This window comes from Zootoca vivipara, chromosome Z1, assembly GCF_965207765.1.
Source record: "Zootoca vivipara chromosome Z1, rZooViv2.hap1.1, whole genome shotgun sequence".
In the NCBI taxonomy this organism is placed as follows: Eukaryota; Metazoa; Chordata; class Lepidosauria; order Squamata; family Lacertidae; genus Zootoca; species Zootoca vivipara.
In genome coordinates, this window is record NC_142583.1 from 60,294,554 (window position 1) to 60,313,962 (window position 19,409).

The window sequence follows — 19,409 nt, forward strand, 5'->3', positions numbered from 1 at the left end:
ATAGGTTTCACAGCGAGGTTTATTTAAATCCTGCTTGCCAGGCTTGCTGGCTGTTTATGGAAACAAACCTGCTCTTTTATTTTTCACATTCTTTCCCATGAATTCAAACAAAGACAGGATGTTGGCCTCCGAATTGCTTTCGCTTTCTTAACCATTGTTGGGGAGGCTCATAAAGGTTGTTTGCTTGTTCAGACCCAGAAACCTCCCCCCTAAATAAATTCACACATGACTCAAATTTTGGTTTGGTTTTTGGCAGAATTCAGGCCACAACTTTATTGATTACAGAAAGTGAGTGGTTGCATAGGCTCTGGTTTGACTAGCTCCCTGCACCCTTGCAGGTAGTGCTGACCCAGGGCACCAGCATAGGTCAGCCTAGGGTGAACACCTGGATAGGTGGAAAGCTGGGAACAGACTATGTCCACCACCCAGGTGTCCTCCTGGACTCAGGCATGGGCACAACCCCCTCACAGGGTTGACCAAACCATTTGGGTCCCTGGATTCCTTTAACAGAATACCCTTCACATAGGGATGTCGAGACTGCTCTCCCATCCCTATCACCTTAAACCAGTTCCTATCCACCACACGAGCACCCGCGCTCGCCGCCAACCACTCACACCTGTAACCAATCACTTAACCCCGCTGACACGGCGGTCAGCCATAAATCATTCCCAATCACAGACAGATGAACCCCATCAAGCCTGTAAAGGGATGCATCACGGAAGGTAATGCCTGGGTGACGGATAACCATCCCGCCCAAGGCCAGAACCTTCTTGGCCAAAGCCCCATGAGGCGAAAGCCCCTCTGGGGGGAAGGGAAGGGAAAGGCAAGGAAAGGAAGGGAATTAACCAGGAGGGAATAATAACTATTGGGAGAATCAAGGGGAATGAATAAAGGGAAACGATCACCAGGATGATCCGTCAAAGGTAAATCGCTCTCTCTCTCGGTTGCGCAGAGGACACACTGTTGCTGTTCCAAATGCACGCACCAAAAGAATAAGCTCTGGGTCATGTGCAAGGGCATGTCATACCTTGGGTTACAGAAGCTTCAAGTTGCGCGTTTTCGGCTTGCACACCGTGCCGAACCCAGAAGTACTAGAACAGGTTACTTTTGGGTTTTAGTGCTTGCGCATGCGCAGAAGTGCTTAATTGCGCAGAAGCGCCGAATTGCGACCCGCACGTGCGCAGATGCGGCACTGCGGGTTGCGAACGTGCCTCCCGCACGGATCACATTCGCAAACTGAGCGTCCACTGTATATAGATCCTTTGATCCATTTGGACTGTGCCCCATTGGCCAGATTGAACCCAACATCGAGGGACCTACCAATCAGGTGTTGTCGCTGACCAATCTTACCCACCCACAACACAGGTTGTTGGTTTCCAGGCCTCACCGCAACACGTGCTCTCTTTGAGGGAGGACCCGATTTGTGCTTTCGGCAGACCCAGGACATTGTATGTGAAATTGGAAATCTCCTATCCTAGAAGTTTATCTGGCAGGTTGTACAGTACATGACTTGCTTCTATACCATTCTCGACACTGGTGAGAGGACCCCTCCCCTCTGAGCTGTATTTAAACCAGGCTCCATGGAGTGCAGGAAGACTAATACCAGAAACTTTATCATCAGTTAACTCTTGTTTTGCTTCGTATTTGTGTACTTAAACCTAGATTGGCATTTTGTTTTGTTTTTGAAATATTGAGTTGGAAGTGCTCTGGGGTTGTTGGGGTCTGTTTCTTCTCTCCAGCTTCAGGCCTGGCCTTGAGTCCAGCCAGGTCTCTCCAACCCCAGAAAAATAACTGGTACTAGCTTGTTGATCTGATTGAAGAATTTCTACCTAGTTCTGTCCTGAGCATTCTGTGTGGGCTTACATAATCATAGGATTCCTGTCTTGCTTGTTCCACTAGGAAAGCCATTCTATTTCCTGTACCTTGTTCATTTTTCCAGATAGCAGCACCCAAAACTCTGATTTAGCCACAATTTATGCATTGCAGGGGTTTGGACTAGATGGCCCTTGTGGTCCCTTCCAACTATGACTATAGCATTCATTCGGTTTGTTAAATTGTTGGTTTTTTGCCATCTTTGAATTTACTGACATGCTCTGAATTGTATATTTGTATTTTGGTGTTTTGAATGTTTGCTGTCCGCCATTTTGGGCACAGTTCATTGTGGAAATGTGGTATGTAGGTAAACTCAAACCAATCAATCAAAAATGAAAGTGAGATAATCACATGTGAAAGCACACTAGGCTTCTTTGGGTGGGACCCTGGCCAAGTCCATGCTGGCAATATTTGTTTAGACATACTTGCCACCATGTTGCTGTTGTAGTTCTTGTGCTTTTAATTGGTTTCGAACTCTATGCCCTGCTGTCAGACTGACAGACAAATGCTAACTTCCACCTCACCCACGGAAGGTCTGCCAATGTTCTTCTGCAGAGAAAAATTATTCAGCGCCATCGGCCCTTCCTTAACCCAATAAACTTCCCCCAAAAGCAATTCAGACTGGATGTCATTATTCAGCCCGAGGATATATGTATATTTAGTTTTTACAAGTCTACAGAAATACAATCAAGTCCAAGGACCTGAAGAAGTGCTTATTTTAACAACAGGTGGTCTTCAAGAGGTTGTTTTCGGTTAAGTTCTAGGAAACAGCCAAGTCTACAAAACTTGTCACAGACAGTTTGGTTATTGTAACAAGGTTATCGTTGGTTATTTCAGGTCTGTCTGTCTGAAGCAAATCATGTGCAGAGGCAGGTAGTGTAAACAGAAAGGAAGGGCTGGGGTGGAGATATTTAATTTAGTTCTTCTTTGCTCTCACATAGTCCCCATCCACACCAAAAGATGCATCTAGGCCAGGCTTCCTCAACCTCGGCCCTCCAGATGTTTTTGGCCTACAACTCCCATGATCCCTAGCTAGCAGGACCAGTGGTCAGGGGTGATGGGAATTGTAGTCTCAAAACGTCTGGAGGGCCGAGGTTGAGGAAGCCTGATCTAGGCAGTTTAATGGGAAGGATGAGTGCTGTGAAGTAAATTTTATGCTGCACATGCATTCGCCTTCAATCTGCAAGTTTCCTTTGCTGAATTCATTTGTGTTTGTAAAATATTGTTGTGTGCCACCCCAATTTCTGAGCAGTGTGAGATTCCAGGGGTTCCAGGCGCTGCAGTGTCTTGATTTACACACATAAACAACAACGATGGTTCACAGCATTGACACCCCAAGAGGGTCTCGCTTCTCCCATGGATGCAGCCATGGATTCAAACAGAACTCAACCATCACTGTATCTCTCAGTTTCCAGCTTCCTGCCTTTGAAAGGTGCTCAGATTAAGGCAGAGCGCCCGCAATTTGCCCTTGATGCTTGGTGCCTATGTGTGCATATACACCAGAGGCGCCGACTTGTGCCCAAGATTGAGGGGGCCCAGCATGCTCTCTCTCTCTCTCTCTCTCTCTCTCTCTCTCTCTCTCTCTCTCTCTGTGTGTGTGTGTGTGTGTGAGAGAGAGAGAGAGAGAGAGAGAGTGCACACAACGTCATGCACCCAAAATGCATGTGTAACGTCATGCACACGACACGTGTCATGAGCGCGATGGCACAGCGTTGGAAGGAAGACGATTGTGGAGGCCAGCATGGCGCAGCTTCAATAACCAGTGGCTCCTCCTCTCTCGCATTCCGGAGGAGCTGGCCATCGAAGCCGCACAGTGCTCGGTTCCATGCTAGGCCTCCTCCACCGCCCCCCAACATTGAGGGGCCCCAGCCCCCTCCCAACAGATATTGGGGGGGGGGCAAGAGACCTCGGCCCATAGAGTTGCCATGCCACACCCACCCACACACACCGGGTGTGCACTCCACCTACAATCTAGTAATCATGTTTTGTTTTTATGTTTTTATTATATTATAAACTACTTTAAAAATCCTGTTGGATTGAAAAATGGGGTTTTAAGTTACAGAAAGAAAGAATACATCAATAAATGTTATATATTAAAAAGACAATTTTCCAAGGGGGGGAAATGATACCAGGATCTATTGACTACAGCTGACTCCCCCCCCCCCCAAGATTTAAAACATTTACTAGTATCCACTTCCAGTAAGCTTAAACAGATTTTGAAATCAGGACAGGTTTGCCCTCTAGTGGGAATTTGAGTTGCAGCCGTGTGTTTGCTTCTCCCACTAAAAGCTTCACTGCTGTTTCTGCATTCATTCATGAATACCTGCCTGCCTTCCTTCTCCTGGGACTATGCCCTTTGGCTCACTTTGCCGATATCACATTTAGCTACAGTATCTCTCCCACTGAAGGTCCCACATGGACTGACCCTCAGAAGGTCCCAGGTTCAATGCCTTGCATCTTGAGGTGGGGCCGGGAAAGCTTCCTCCCTAAAACACCGCTTCCCCATGACAGCAGACAATAAGAGGCAGCAGTCTGATTCAGCGTAAGGCAGTTGCTTTGCTGGGGCACTATGAAGAAGGGGAGAGCAAGCTTGAGTGTGTGGTCTCTAACCCCATTGTTACCCCTCTGCATGTTCAAGGAGGACTATCTCCAGTAGGTGAGCCTCCTGTGGTTGTGGAGGCTCCCATGCATTCTAGAACCCTGGAAATTCATCATTCCAAATTGGGTAGGAGCCTCCAGAAGCCCAGGAGGGTTCTCCCAGTGTAAACAGCTGCAACTGCAGTTGCCCTTGAACTTGAGGAGGGTGATGGTGAAGGGGTGGTGGAGCTACAGTACATGTGTTCACGCAGGCTGTTGTCAACCTTGTGTCCTTATTTAAGGTATTCATTATGAGAACCTGAAGAGGGTTTTAGTCACACACAATTCCCATGGAGATGAGTGGGACTTAAGTTTACTTTTCTCATTGGTTTCAGTGGGACCTACATGCAATATCCTAGTCCAGATCGAACCCATGGATAGTTGTGAGCATAAGAGCCACTTGTCTCCCAATAACTACATTTAGCAGTCGGGCTGAAAGAATGTGCTTGCAGGAAGTTCGTTGCATACCCTTTTGCATGTTGTCTGTCTGCTGTGCAAACTTTTCCAAAGATGATCCCATGAGCAGCGTACAAAAGGAATCCAAGTTTTTCCTAATGGGATTAGTTTTCCAGTGAACTTAAAAAAAGCCTGAATACAGAGTATAGGAGACTAATTATCACATTCCAACCGGACAGTATACTTTTTATTCCCATTGAACTGGGTGGTGGAACACATACTTAATTATTGCATTGAAATTGATGGGAGAATTGTGATCAGTTGCCTAAGAGTTAAATTTACATTTCCCTTTTCAAAATAAAGTTGACAAAAGCTGGACTTTTTCAATACTTTATTGGCATGCGACATAATCATAGCATCGGTTATTATTAAATACTACACGTTATAGATACCCCTCTACTGTTTTGCAGCATGTTTCACCCAAATAAAATCAATACAGTAAAACAACTATTCAGTCCTCCAGCTAATCATTTCAGATTACAACATCAAAGGTATTGTGAAAAACGTAAATTTCAAAGTTGCTTTTAATGCAAGGATAAGGAACCTGTGGTCTTCCAAATGTTGTTGGATGGACTCCAATTTCCATCGGCCCAACCAGCATGGCCAACGGTCATGGGTAATGGAGCTGTAGTTATGCGTCATCTGGAGGGTCATCGATTCCCCTGCCCTCAGACTTTAGAAAACATTATAATGACAAGAGCTGTGCTAAGTATTATCTGTTGCTGATTTTTGGACATTATTGTGGAAATACTTTTTCTTAGCTGCCCCAGCTGCAACAAAACATGTCTCTCCCATATCAGTCTCTACAGCCACTGTGGGCACTGTAACTCTCCAATAGTTTGACTTTACTCCCAAAGGCACACTCTTCCATTGTACAGACAGATGCTAACAATCTGCTGCAGTGCTTTACCTAAGAAGAAGAGTTTGGATTTGATATCCTGCTTTATCACTACCCGAAGGAGTCTCAAAGCAGCTAACGTTCTCCTTTCCCTTCCTCCCCCACAACAAACACTCTGTGAGGTGAGTGGGGCTGAGAGACTTCAGAGAAGTGTGACTAGCCCAAGGTCACCCAGCAGCTGCATGTGGAGGAGCGGAGACACGAACCCAGTTCACCAGATTACGAGTCTACCTCTCTTAACCACTACACCATACTGGCGTACCACACCACACCACACCACACCACACCATACCTAGGTGCTGCTTCTTCCTTCCTGAATTAACCTAACAGATGATCACTATGCAATCATTGCACAGTGAACAGGTTACAGCAGCCTCCCCTGAGCTGCAACTTCCAGCAGTGTTTGCTAAGGCTGATAGGAGTTGTAGTCCAAATTAGCTGGAGAGCACTAGGTGGGGGGGGGGAAGGATGGGTTATGGGACCACGTCAGGGTGTCATGCGGCAAGCAGATTGTGCAATATAATGACATCACTAAGAATAAGAGCTAGCAAAGCCAATTTACACAATGAGCTATCCATTTTGCCATTAGTGCCCCCCTCTAAAATAATTGAGCAAGGGAGGTACAGCTGAAAACACTTGTGAGTTATTTCGACCCAGCCCTAATAACGGCTCTTGAAGTGCAATGCTCTGATATATGCCTACTCCAAAGTAAATCCCATTGAGTTCAATGGATCTTGCTTCCAAGCAAGTGGTTATAGGATTTTAGCTTTATTCTGCGCACCAGAGCAATGCCACGTAATGATGGCCTATGTATGACCTAGTCAAGTGCATTTTAGGCTCTTTTTTTCTTCTGAACAAATGCAAGCAAATCAAGCAGTGCTTTTCCGCTCCTGGGAATCTTCTTGTGAGTTGGTTCTTTGGCTGCGGTCATCGCTTTCATGACTTTCATCAGATCGGTCTCCTTCAGTACTCTCAGGTGATTGATAACTGTCGGGTCTGTCATTCTGATAGTCTTCATATGACTGGCGGCTGTTTTCCTCACTCTCCGATGATTGGCTGCTGTCACTTCTACGGACAGATTGACGCCTCTTACCATGTTGACTGCTCTTTCTCCGCAGGACACCCGAATACCCATGGTAGTGCTTAGCTGCACTGCTGCCATACGTTCCAGTATTAACCCTAGATGCCTTTTTGCTTGGCTTCATAACCTTCTTATTGCTCTTCACAGTGGCCAACGAGTGATCCTGACTTTTCAGCTTCTCATTCTTTGGAATATGAATGAGGTCTTGGATACTTCCGTGAGACCCACGAGATTCGGACAGGGCACTTTTGAACTGGATCGATTTTTGACCACTGAGCTCCTCCTTTTTGTTGGAAGAATCTATATCACTCCTCTTGAGATCTGCAGAATCTCCAGTGGCTTTCTTGTAACCGATAGCTCTTTCTGCAGTGTCCTTGTTGACTTTCTGAAATGTGACACCAAATCCTGTTCTGCCACTTTTAGTCATCTCATGAGCATTTTCGTTTGTTTCCCCATAACTGCCCCCTTCACCAATACTAGGCCTTTTATGAATAATACCAACTTCACTGGGACTTTTTTGACCGTGCTCTGTTGTACCAGAATCTGAAATTTGTTTGCCAGAAAGGAGAGTAAGTTCACCTTTTGAATGTGACTTAGTAATACCAGATCCATCCACATGACCGTTTAGTTTCCTGCTCAATATAACTTCGCTTTGATTTGTTTTCTCTGCCTTGGCATCACCAAGATCCCCCACGTGACTGATAAGCCTTTCTTTGGTACCAATTCCACCATCTTTTTTCTGTAGTTTGGTAACGCCAGCTGCTTCCAGATGGCTCTTGGACCTTGCATTAGTGACATCCTTTCTAGTTTCATCTTTCTTCTGTAGGTTGGTAACACCAGCTATTTCCACATGGCTGCCACTAGTGACACCATCTTTTACTTCATCCTTTTTATGTGGTTTGGTAACTCCATATCCGTCCTTCTGCCCATTCAGCTTCCTAACTGTCTCTGTATACCCATCTTTGCCTTTTGTAGCATTGCCAGTACCATTTTCATTAGCCACTTTAATTTCACCGGTGTCTACGATCTGAACTCTGGTTCTCATGAGTTCAATTTCCCCTAGACGTTCCGGAGAAATGTTGGCTTTTCCTTTGAGACTTGGATGTAGTTTGGTGGTACTGTTATCCCCTTTGCTTTTGTCTAACAAATGAACATGACCACCTTCTTCTTTTCCTGGCTCCCTATTGGTGGCATCCGTTATGACTTTCAAGTGGACTTTTGAATAATCTTTGCTCGGTGGGTCTTTAATTTTCTTGGGAATATCATGGAAAGGATTGTTTCCCAAGACTGCACTGGCATCATTCTCCTTCATCTCTATTTTGATGTAGTGATCTTTTGATGACTTGGTATTACTAGATAACCCAGATTTGCCATCTTTATCTTCCCCCCAAAGTTTTTCAGTGCCTCTTGTGTCTTGGTGGTCTTTGACTCGGTCATGATATTCATTGCCAATAATGACGCCATGATGGGTGTCAATTTGGCCTGGAAAGCCTATGTCCCCACTCCCATCTATTTCAATGGTGTTATCTCCTGTAGCAATTTCATTTCCTTCCTGGTTTACAATTACCTTCAAGTGATGCTGGTGGAGATCATGATTTGTGGTGTTTCCATAATGTCTATATAAATTTTGGCTGCTTCCAGTAGTTGTTCTGCGCTCAGACTTTCTGCCATTTCCAGTTGCATCAAAGTGCTTCTGCTCTTCCCTTGCCACTTGTGTTGTAGTAGTGAAATTGTCAGTGGCCTTCCTTGGTAAAATTTTTCTGTCAGACCCATGAGTGATAATGGAAATGTTATTTCTGTTTTCTTCTTCTTCTTCTTTCTAAATTCCAAAAGAAAACAAACGGTGAGCTTGACAGGAGAGTGTATGTAATTTAACAAGCAAGGTAAAACTTATTCATCATTTAATTTGTTTGTGGCTAATGTGTTTATCCATGGAGTAGGGGAGCCACAAGCTTTGCTATTTCAGTAACAATTCAGTCTGGAATTTCCATGCTTGGTTCACTTATATTTTTTTTTATAGAAAATCCAGACAATGTCACTGGCAGACTGTTGCACTCTCTGTTTTCTATGTTGTCCTTTTCAATGTTTTCCTTACACCTAATTTGTGGGAATTATTTTGATTTTCAACAGTTTTTGAACCATCCTGCCCAGTGCCAACTGGCAAAACACCAATGAAACGTTTCAGGGCCACTGTGTGTGTTTTTTTTGTAATTTAAAAGCTTCCTGTTCATAGCTCTAGCCCTTCTTATCATTTTCTTCTGAGTGTGGCAGTGGGAATGCTGATAAATAGCTTGTTAATTGTATCTTGGATTACCCTTTAATGTCAATTACCGTTCCTGGGGAAGCAGGGAGCTCATTGAAACGGCAAGGTTGTTAAACTTGTGGGGTAGTTTTGGTTTTTTTAATGAGAATTACTCACAGAAGAATATTGGCCATTGGGATGGGACATTGCTGGATAAATCAGCAAGATCTGCAGAGCCAGCCCACTTATGAGGCAAAGTGAGGAGTTCGCCTCAGGCAGCAGGAACTACAAAGGCAGCAGATCCAGCTTCCGAGGAATGCATTGACTGCTGCTGCCCCAGAAGCAAATGCTGCTGCAAACTCCTTGGAGGCTAGACTTGCCATCTCTTTGACAGCTCTCCCCACAAGCCTCCTCCTACAGTGGCCTCTTGGCAAATAGGAGAGGTGCTGCTGGTCTCATCCCACCCTTGCTCCCTATGTAGATCATTACCCCCACTTGTTCCTGATACAAATCTCCACTCACTCCTTCCCTTGCCGCGAGGGCGCCATTTTGTGGTTCGCCTCAAGTGCCAAAATGTCTCGGGCTGGCCCTGCTTGTCTGTGTTGGACCATCATTTAATTCTGCTCCCAGCTGCTTATGGAAAAGCAAAACACTCCTCTAAACACTCCATGTTTCTGCAGGTCTTGCTCAAGAACAGTTTACTCGGCAGAAGCTGAGGAGCAAAGTCACTTTGGTGGCATTGCATCAGGAAAGATGAGTGTGCAGATTCCGATACGTTTGCAGGCCAGGGGACATTTCCAAGTTTAATAAGCCGAGCCCTTGTGCTTCAGGCTGCATAAATGCCGGTCATTCCGAAGGCAAGGGGTTGAAAGGTGTATCACCTCTTTCCCCACGAGCCTTTTTCAAAATAGAACAAAATGGAAAGAGCTGCTGGGATGCTGTTTCTTGGTGCGGCAAATGAGAACGAAATAGCAACTGCAAGAGAGTTTGTGGGGGAAACGATGTGCTCCTTGTATACCGCGTGGCGATACCGCAACAAATGCAGACAACTAAAAAGGTGTATGAAGCAAAACATTATTCTACCTGAATCTGTGTTTGATTGCTGGTCACCGCAGACGAGTACACGTAATTAAATATGTAAAACCTGTGCTTGGAGTGACGATCTTTGAGCATTATCTGGGGGCAGAAAAGAAGGCATTAAAAGTACTCTTGGCAACAACAACAACAACACCCAATGGACACCAGGATGTTTGTGTGATAATCAACACTGCCTTGTGAATGGTCAGTATAATTATTTTTTACAGTACTTTTAAACTTCATTGTAATTAGCACAGTCTGCATCATCATCATCATCATCATCGGTCATTTCCCTCTGACCTCTCTGCTCACATTTCTACCCCATGAAATCTTATGCCTCATAATACATCTGTTCGACTTTAAATTGCCGCAGGATTAACACAGCTGCCTCTGTGGAAATTATTACAACTCCCACCAGAGGGCATGCTTAATCTTCCTTCCATATTCCAGAAGGACAGTCTCTTTAGTCTGTTAGTCAAACCAGAAATATGCAAGCAAACTTTTCCAAAGCAGTCAATTTTGGGGTCACAGGGACAATGCAGGGGGTGGGTAAAGACTTAGGGATCAAAAGGGGGGAGGTCTAAGAGGATCTATAGGTGGAAAATAAGTTGAAGAGGTGTAGCACAAAAAATATAATTAGTGCACTTGCCAATGAGGAGACTGTATGTAAAAAAAGATGATTTCAAATTTCAACAGTATTCCTCTTTTTTACGGTTCTTAGTAATGGTGATAAATGGTTAATAAATGTTGATTATACGTTGATATTTCTTGACTTTATTTCATTTATATTCTTAAGAATCTGGGTTGTGGATACCAACAGCTTTATAAGCTCTTCAAGGGATCAATGAACTCAAGTTTATGAAACCCTGCCTTAAATACTAGGTATTGTATTAAAGCCATTTTTTTCCTGTCCATGAAAGTTTACACCACAACATATCTATGATTCTTTAAGATGACACAGGACTCCTGTTTGTTTTTCCTTAAGTGTGGGAGTATCTCTAGGTAGTCATTTTAAAGGACTTTCCACTCAAACATTGTTGCTGGCATTCAGAATTGGGGCAATATGGTTGTGGAACATGTATTTGTCCCCAGAAGTTCTAGAATTCCTCCCCTCACATAAGAATGATGTGGAAGTCCAAAAATTGCTGTAACAAAGTGGAATTTATCTGAACTGTATAATACCCTTCATTTCTAACACTTACAAAAGCTTGTCATTAACATACAAAATCGCAAGATATGAAAATGGACAAATCTTTAAACCTCCCAGCAGCCCTCCTCCACATCAGCAAAAGCTTGTCAGAAAAGGATGAGCTGATGTTGCTTCCTACCAATGATGTGGTAATCTGGATCATGCCCAGCGTTGGTCCCACCCTTTAACCAAGATGGGCCCCTTGCATCCAGGAGGTGGAGGAGCGGTGAATCAGTGGCCCTGTCACCCTGACCACTGCATCTGAAAATGCAGGTGCTCTTTGGGGACACCTCGTCCTCAATGCCTCGCTCTGAGGAAGGACCCTATGTTCCTCAGAGCAAGTTGTAGATCCTAAGAAGGGCCTTAAGGAACCTCTGAACAGGAGAGGGAAGAGAGTTGGCAGCAGCGGCAGTGGAGGAGGCTAGTGTAATAATAATAATACTAATTATTATTATTATTATTATTATTTATTTGTACCCCGCCTATCCGGCTGGGTTTCCCCAGCCACTCTGGGTGGCTTCCAACAAAGATTAAAATACATTAAAATGTCACACATTAAAAACTTCCCTAAACAGGGCTGCCTTCAGATGTTTTCTAAATGTCAGGTAGTTGTTTATCTCTTTGACATCTGATGGAAGGGCTTTCCACAGGGCGGGTGCCACTACCGAGAAGGCCCTCTGCCTGGTTCCCTGTAGCTTTGCTTCTCACAGTGAGGGAACCACCAGAAGGCCCTCTGTGCTGGATCTCAGTGTCCAGGAAGATCGATGGGGGTGGAGACGCTCCTTCAGGTATACTGGGCCAAGGCCGTTTAGGGCTTTAAAGGTCAGCACCAACACTTTGAATTGTGCTTGGAAACGTACTGGGAGCCAATATAGGTCTTTCAGGGCTTGTGTTATATGGTCTCGGCGGCCACTCCCAGTCACCAGTCTAGCTGCCGCATTCTGGATTAGTTGTAGTTTCCGGGTCACCTTCAAAGGTAGCCTCATGTAGAGCGCATTGCAGTACACAGGGAGGCAGTGGCTGGCCTGTCTTGCCTCAGGCGGCATAATATTTTGTGCCAGCCTTGGCCATGCTACAGAGCTGGTTCTAAAGATGCAAGGCCTCAGGGTGAGAAAAGAAATGCCCCGTTCCTGTTCCAGCAATGGAAATTAGCATTAGAAAGCAAGGTGCATTAAAACAGAAGAGTATTCTATCGATTATGCCTCCACTCAGCATCCATATATTGAAGCACACTATTCACCCATGTTTCTGTGGAACAGATGACACTTTCCTGCATTCTTCTGAGCTGAAGAAAGCCACATTGTCATCAAAATACCTGACTCTTTTACCTGGTGTACGTACGCTCGGTCTTTATCACCCCTGTTATACAGAAAATTCCAAGTGCGTCTGAACCTCAATGCTTAAAATCCCTGATAGAGGATAAGGATCCAGAGATCACTCTAAGGGTGGCCAAATTTTGCATGGCTGCCATAAAACTCAGGGAACAAGCTGTGCTATTACAAAGACTAAGGCCTCAGATGCAAATTCTACATAATATTTTAGAGACTAAGACCTAAACCACATTTCTAATGGCTGTCATATTTGTATTGCTTATTGTCATAGTCGATTGTTAATTCAAACTTAATTCTATTGTGTTTTATGTTCGCCTAGTACTGTATGTGAATCTGGTCTGGGACCGTAATAAATTTCATTTCATTTACCTGGTGATCTCCCCGGCACTTCTGCTTCGCTTTCCTGTAATGGGGTTGAAGCTCCTGGAGAAAGATGGGAGGGGAAAAAAACAATGTCAGGTAAATCTCTTATGAATTGTTGGTGTCTTCTGCTAAAGAGTTGTCTACAGGTTTTCAGAGGGAGGCTGGGCAGGAATCTAACTTTGTTTTAGCTCTATAGGAGTAAACTCCTGGTCTTGTTGTGACACTCACCTGAACGTGGTCTCAGAAAAGGTGAGGGAGGCTACATATGCTGGCCCCACCTCCATGTTCTCCATCTCCACTGACTGCAGCCTCAGGTCTTTGAGCAGTGAAGGTGTAAAGGGGGTATCTTTGCATGTTGGAACCCTCCAAACAATTCGGAACCCTGAGCATTCGGAATTCCTTGAGGGATCATCTTACCCCATACGTCTCTATCCTATCACTTTGACCAGTGGAACCTGCATGTCTATAATGTTGGTTCTGCATTTGTAAGGAATCGTCCCTTCAGCTGGAACACACAGCCTTCAACGTACTGTATAACAAGGGACTATGAGACTGGATAGAAATATCAACAACCTCAGATATGCAGATGACACAACCTTGATGGCAGAAAGTGAGGAGGAATTAAAGAACCTTTTAATGAGGGTGAAAGAGGAGAGCGCAAAATATGGTCTGAAGCTCAACATCAAAAACCTAAGATCATGGCCACTGGTCCCATCACCTCCTGGCAAATAGAAGGGGAAGAAATGGAGGCAGTGAGAGATTTTCCTTTCTTGGGCTCCTTGATCACTGCAGATGGTGACAGCAGTCACGAAATTAAAAGTTGCCTGCTTCTTGGGAGAAAAGCAATGACAAACCTAGACAGCATCTTAAAAAGCAGAGACATCACCTTGCCGACAAAGGTCTGTATAGTTAAAGCTATGGTTTTCCCAGTAGTGATGTATGGAAGTGAGAGCTGGACCATAAAGAAGGCTGATCGCCGAAGAATTGATGCTTTTGAATTATGGTGCTGGAGGAGACTCTTGAGAGTCCCATGGACTGCAAGAAGATCAAACCTCTCCATTCTGAAGGAAATCAGCCCTGAGTGCTCACTGGAAGGACAGATCGTGAAGCTGAGGCTCCAATACTTTGGCCACCTCATGAGAAGAGAAGACTCCCTGGAAAAGACCCTGATGCTGGGAAAGATGGAGGGCACAAGGAGAAGGGGACGACAGAGGATGAGATGGTTGGACAGTGTTCTTGAAGCTACGAACATGAGTTTGACCATGTTCAAACTCATGCGGGAGGCAGTGGAAGACAGGAGTGCCTGGCGTGCTATGGTCCATGGGGTCACGAAGAGTTGGACACGACTAAATGACTAAACAACAACAACATGAGACTGGGCAGGAATCTGAAGAGCCTTGGGGCACAGGTGGTCTTTTCATCAATGTGACCTGTTGAAGGTCACGGCCCAGGAGGAGAGAGGAAAATACTGGAGGTAAACCACTGGCTGCGCAGCTGGTGTCGCCAGGAAGGGGTTGGCTTCTTGGATCATAGTTTCCGCTTCCTTGAGGAAGGACATCTGGCAAAGAGATGGGCTGCACCTCACAGCGGTTGGCAAGGATGTGTTTGCTAAGAATCTCATGAGCTTGACCAGGAGAGCTTTAAACTAGAACTTGAGGGGGAGGGAGACAACATTGCAGATGACAAAAGAGCACTTGCTACTGGGGATAAGAGCTTCATTGATGCACAGGAAACTGAGGTGGGGCTCCAGAAACCTGCTAAAGGGCAGGAAATTACAAGGAGGAAGCAGTTGGAAGGAATGACTCGTGGTTTCAGTTGTCTCTATACAACTGAATGCTTTAGCTGAGATTCCTGCATTGCAGAGGATTGGATTAGATGGCCCTTGGAGTTCCTTCTAGCTCTATGATTCTATGATCTCTTTGCTCTCTTTGCTTCATTCCTACTAACTCAAAGCAGAAATGGTGCCTCTCCATGCAAATAAATGTCACTCCTTGACTTTAATTCATGTAGAGGCATTTCATACAAAGGGACATGCGGAAAGGGGAGCATTATGAACTATATCCTGTCATGTGAATAATAATAATAATAATAATACTAATACTAATAATAATACCGGTGTATTATTTATACCCCGCCCATCTGGCTGGATTTCCCCAGCCACCCTGGGTGGCTTAAAACAGAAAAATAGAACACAGTAATCTATTAAACATTAAAAGCCTCCCTGAACAGGGCTGCCTTCAGATGTCTTCTAAAAGTCTGGTAGTTGTTTTCCTCTTTGACATCTGTTGGGAGGGCGTTCCACAGGGCAGGCGCCACCACTGAGAAGGCCCTCTGCCTGGTTCCCTGCAACCTGGCTTCTCGCAACGAGGGAACCGCCAGAAGGCCTTCGGTACTGGACCTCAGTGTCTGGGCAGAATGATGGAGGTGGAGATGCTCCTTCAGGTATACCGGACCGAGGCCATTTAGGGCTTTAAAGGTCAGCACCAACACTTTGAATTGTGCTCGGAAGCGTACTGGGAGCCAATGTAGATCTTTCAAGACCGGTGTTATGTGGTCTTGGCGGCCGCTCCCAGTCACCAGTCTAGCTGCCGCATTCTGGATTAGTTGTAGTTTCCGAGTCACCTTCAAAGGTATCCCTACGTAGAGCGCATTGCAGTAGTCCAAGCGGGAGATAACTAGAGCATGCCCCACTCTGGGAAGACAGTTTGCGGGCAGATAGGGTCTCAGCCTGCGTACCAGATGGAGCTGATAGACAGCTGCCCTGGACACAGAATTGACCTGCACCTCCATGGACAGCTGTGAGTCCAAAATGACTCCCAGGCTGTGCACCTGGTCCTTCAGGGGCACAGTTACCCCATTCAGATGTGAATCTGCCCGAACATTAGAATCAACACTGAATTCCAAAATGTGGAGTCCTGGCCACAGTTTTTCACCAGATGTCGCACTTCTCTGAATGTTGCACAGTATGTTTACATCGTGTCTTTTCATAGGTCTGCGTTCCTTTATTGAAACTTTCTAAAACATCTGTCCTCCAGATGTCACTCTTCCCCCAAAGTTACTCTTGGGAGAATGTGTATAGCATTTCTGCCTGAAGTTTGGAATACTCACCGACTGAGCCCAGGTTAAGCCACAAAGAGTCAAGTACAAAAGAGCAGCCTTCATCTTCAGAGCTTCCTAAGGACAGAGCAATATAATTGAGAAATGTTCTTATTTCACCTTTAATGCCTATGATTACAATCCAGAATACCCCCTCCTTGCTCCTGAAAGCAAATCACTCATTGTTCTGAGAACCAACTATTAAAGAATACAATCATATTTCTGAATCAGAATGAATGGAGCAAAATGTGGAGGCCAATCCTATCCTTGTTTGTTTAATCATTCATGACATTTATAGCCCATTGTTCCTTCAGTGTGGTATACACTGAGCGCCTCCCGCTTTTACTCTTACAACAGTCTTGTGAGGTAGGCTAGGCTGATAATCAATGTCTGGCCCAAGGACACCCAGCATATCAGGGTTGAGTAGGGATTTCAACTTGGATACATAGTCAAACTCAGCCGGTAGAGCATATTTTGGGGGAAAGTGTGCATAAAAATGAAGCTGTTGGTGGAAATAATGTACAAAAATACATTAGATTAGGGGAAATAGCTTTGCAAAAAAATGTTTGCATTAGGCAAAACTGCATATAAAACTGTGTTTATCAGGGAAAAGCTGCACTCAAATGCTGATGAGTTTCCACGAGGATTTTTTTTTAAAAGCAGAAATAGTGGAGAACTGAATTTGATATAGGAAAAATGAGAAACACAGAAGCAAAACTGACAGATCCTTCCAATCTCTTGTTCTGATTGCAATTTGCTTTAATAGGAGCTGTCCCCTCGCCCTCCCCATGTCTACTGCAGGCACTAGGTAATGATGATACAAATTGGGACAATTAACAGAGACCAAAAAATTACAGCCCCCCCTCCCCCCCATTCCCCAAGCGAAGGTCCTGATGCGAATGGGGACCCTGCACTGGCAATTTGTGTTGAAAAACAACAGCAACTGTGCACTTAAGTCATAATTAAATTCTCCTATGGATTTCAGTGGGATCCATCTAAACTGAAGACGGTACTCAACTAAGGTTTACTCAAGCCCACTGAAATTAATTGAAATATGACTAAGTTAGGTCCATTAACTTCAACATGTCTACTCTGAGTAAAACTTGGTTGTTTAGATCCAACCTAATGTAAATTTCAAAGCCTTTGCATGTACATCCAAGGGCAGTTGTGGATAACTGATTATATTAAATAAAACAAGAGCTATTTGCACCTGCCAGCAATGGCACAGGTTATCACTATGCCGACGTGCCTCTCCTCCCCCTACCCCTCAAACAAGCAGAGTTTGCCTAGAAGCATCTGGCTGAAATTGAGCACATTGCACCTCTAATCCTCGAATTCTTCAGTGAAGATATAAAACAGCCTTTGCCAAACTGGTGTTTTGTAGTCCAAAACATCTGAGGGGCAGCAGGTTGGCAGATGTTGAAATGCAACATACCTGAGGTCAATTTCGTAGAAGTATTGCTCTAAATTATTCAAATCCATAAAACTGCATGGCTGCGAGGGAGGACCCCAACGCTGTTTAATTCGCCTTCTTAAACCTCCACATGTTAAACCACATTGGATAACACATTAATTTACTTTTGCTTTATTTGTTAAAAATGTGTGTGCTGCAGCTTCTCTGTCATTGTAGGTTTGGAAGGTAAGGTAGTCTTCAATGGGGAGAGGGCTCCTGCACTTTTAATAGTGGCGTAGAAGAGGAAATTTCTACACTACTATCAAAGGTACAGGAGCCCTGTCCACTTCTACTTGAAGTATCGGGATAGTAAAAAAAACAGAAAAATGCAGATAAATTCAAAATACACTGTGCAGAAACAACAGCAACAACAAAGGAAGCAATTAGAAAATCAGCAGCAAGCAGATCCAACCCTAGGCAAAAAGAAAAATAACAAATTCAGAAAATCAAATAAGTTTACCTACTAAAGATATGAGCAAATGTAACCTTTCTGGGAAAAGATTGGGGGGGGGAAAAGTTGATCGAAAATGCAATCATTTAAAAATAAGGACTGACATACATGGTTGACAGGATACGGACTTGGGCGTGAAATAAAGAATAAGAATGGAATGCTTCATAATATTGAAGGTAATGCTGTAATGTTTGACTGGAGGAGAAATATTGTTGATTATAATATACAACAATAATCGGAGAATCTCCCTTGGGCTTCTTGCATCGAAAGAAACGAAGGAACCGGAGGGTCCTGGGTCGAAGACTGGAAAAATATTGCCCAGCAGAGGAAGGAACCGCTGAATATTAATCTAGATTGAGCATTTGACTACTGTGAAGCAGTATTGTATATATGGCTGACAGATCTGAGCAAATGGGGTGAACTTTGCTTGCTATCTAAATAGTAACATAGTACTCCCCTACTCATATTTGTACAGATCCTATCATCTTTACCTGGCATGCACTTTGCACAAAGCTAAGTATTCTTTAATACAAAGGCTGAAACCTTCAATCTGAATCATCACTGTTGTTTTAAACAGCTAACTAACATAGATCGGCTCAAGGAAATGGGTTTAGACTTTGATGGAGGTCTAATTTCCATTTGTCAGCATTCAAGCTTTGCAGCGTTAGAGAATGGAAGGCAGAGTATTAGGTTTAGCTGATCCCGGAGGAAGCAGGAGATTGTTATAGAATAGTAAGGAAATAGCTCACGTTTCCTGAAGAAGGCAGGGTATCTTCAGCCGACGTTGGCAGCCTTTTGCCCACCTTGCTGAAGTTTAAAGTTTATTATAATAGTAATGGCCAATCAGCTCTGGCTGCTTTTAGCACTTGCCCACAGATAACTGGAGGAGGGTCGGTTTTAATCTAAAAAAGTCTTTGTGGTGGAAGCCAGCCATCTCATGTTCCATCGAGGTGGGTAAACAAAATGCAGGTTATAAATATCTATTGTGAGGCTGAAGGTGCCTGATAGTGACTGACATTTCATGATGGGGGCTTCTAACTTCTTCAGTTAATAATATGGGTAGAACTATCCTTTTGAAACAGGGGTGGTCTCAAGAGGCCTGATGCAGCCACCCTTCGAGACCCCACTGATTTTGACAGCAGCAGCAAAAAAGAAAAAGAAACTAAAACTTAAGGGAGACAGATGGCTCATTTGATGAACAGAGAGGAGCAATAACTCCACTCCACAGATTAGTTGAGGAGGTGGGATCTGTGTTCCTGTGCA

General features: G+C 44.4%; 1 protein-coding gene across 1 annotated transcript; it reads right to left on the minus strand.

Annotated features, from left to right (window-relative positions):
* Window positions 1-4,298: 4,298 nt before the first annotated feature.
* On the minus strand, window positions 4,299-18,984 carry LOC118084560 (uncharacterized). Its single transcript, XM_035114199.3, has 5 exons — window positions 18,896-18,984; window positions 16,255-16,320; window positions 13,153-13,206; window positions 10,270-10,362; window positions 4,299-8,763 (listed from the first exon to the last, which is right to left on the minus strand). The coding sequence occupies exons 2-5, from the start codon at window positions 16,306-16,308 to the stop codon at window positions 6,733-6,735; spliced, it is 2,232 nt and encodes a 743-aa protein (XP_034970090.2). The 5' UTR covers window positions 16,309-16,320; window positions 18,896-18,984; the 3' UTR covers window positions 4,299-6,732.
* Window positions 18,985-19,409: the final 425 nt, after the last annotated feature.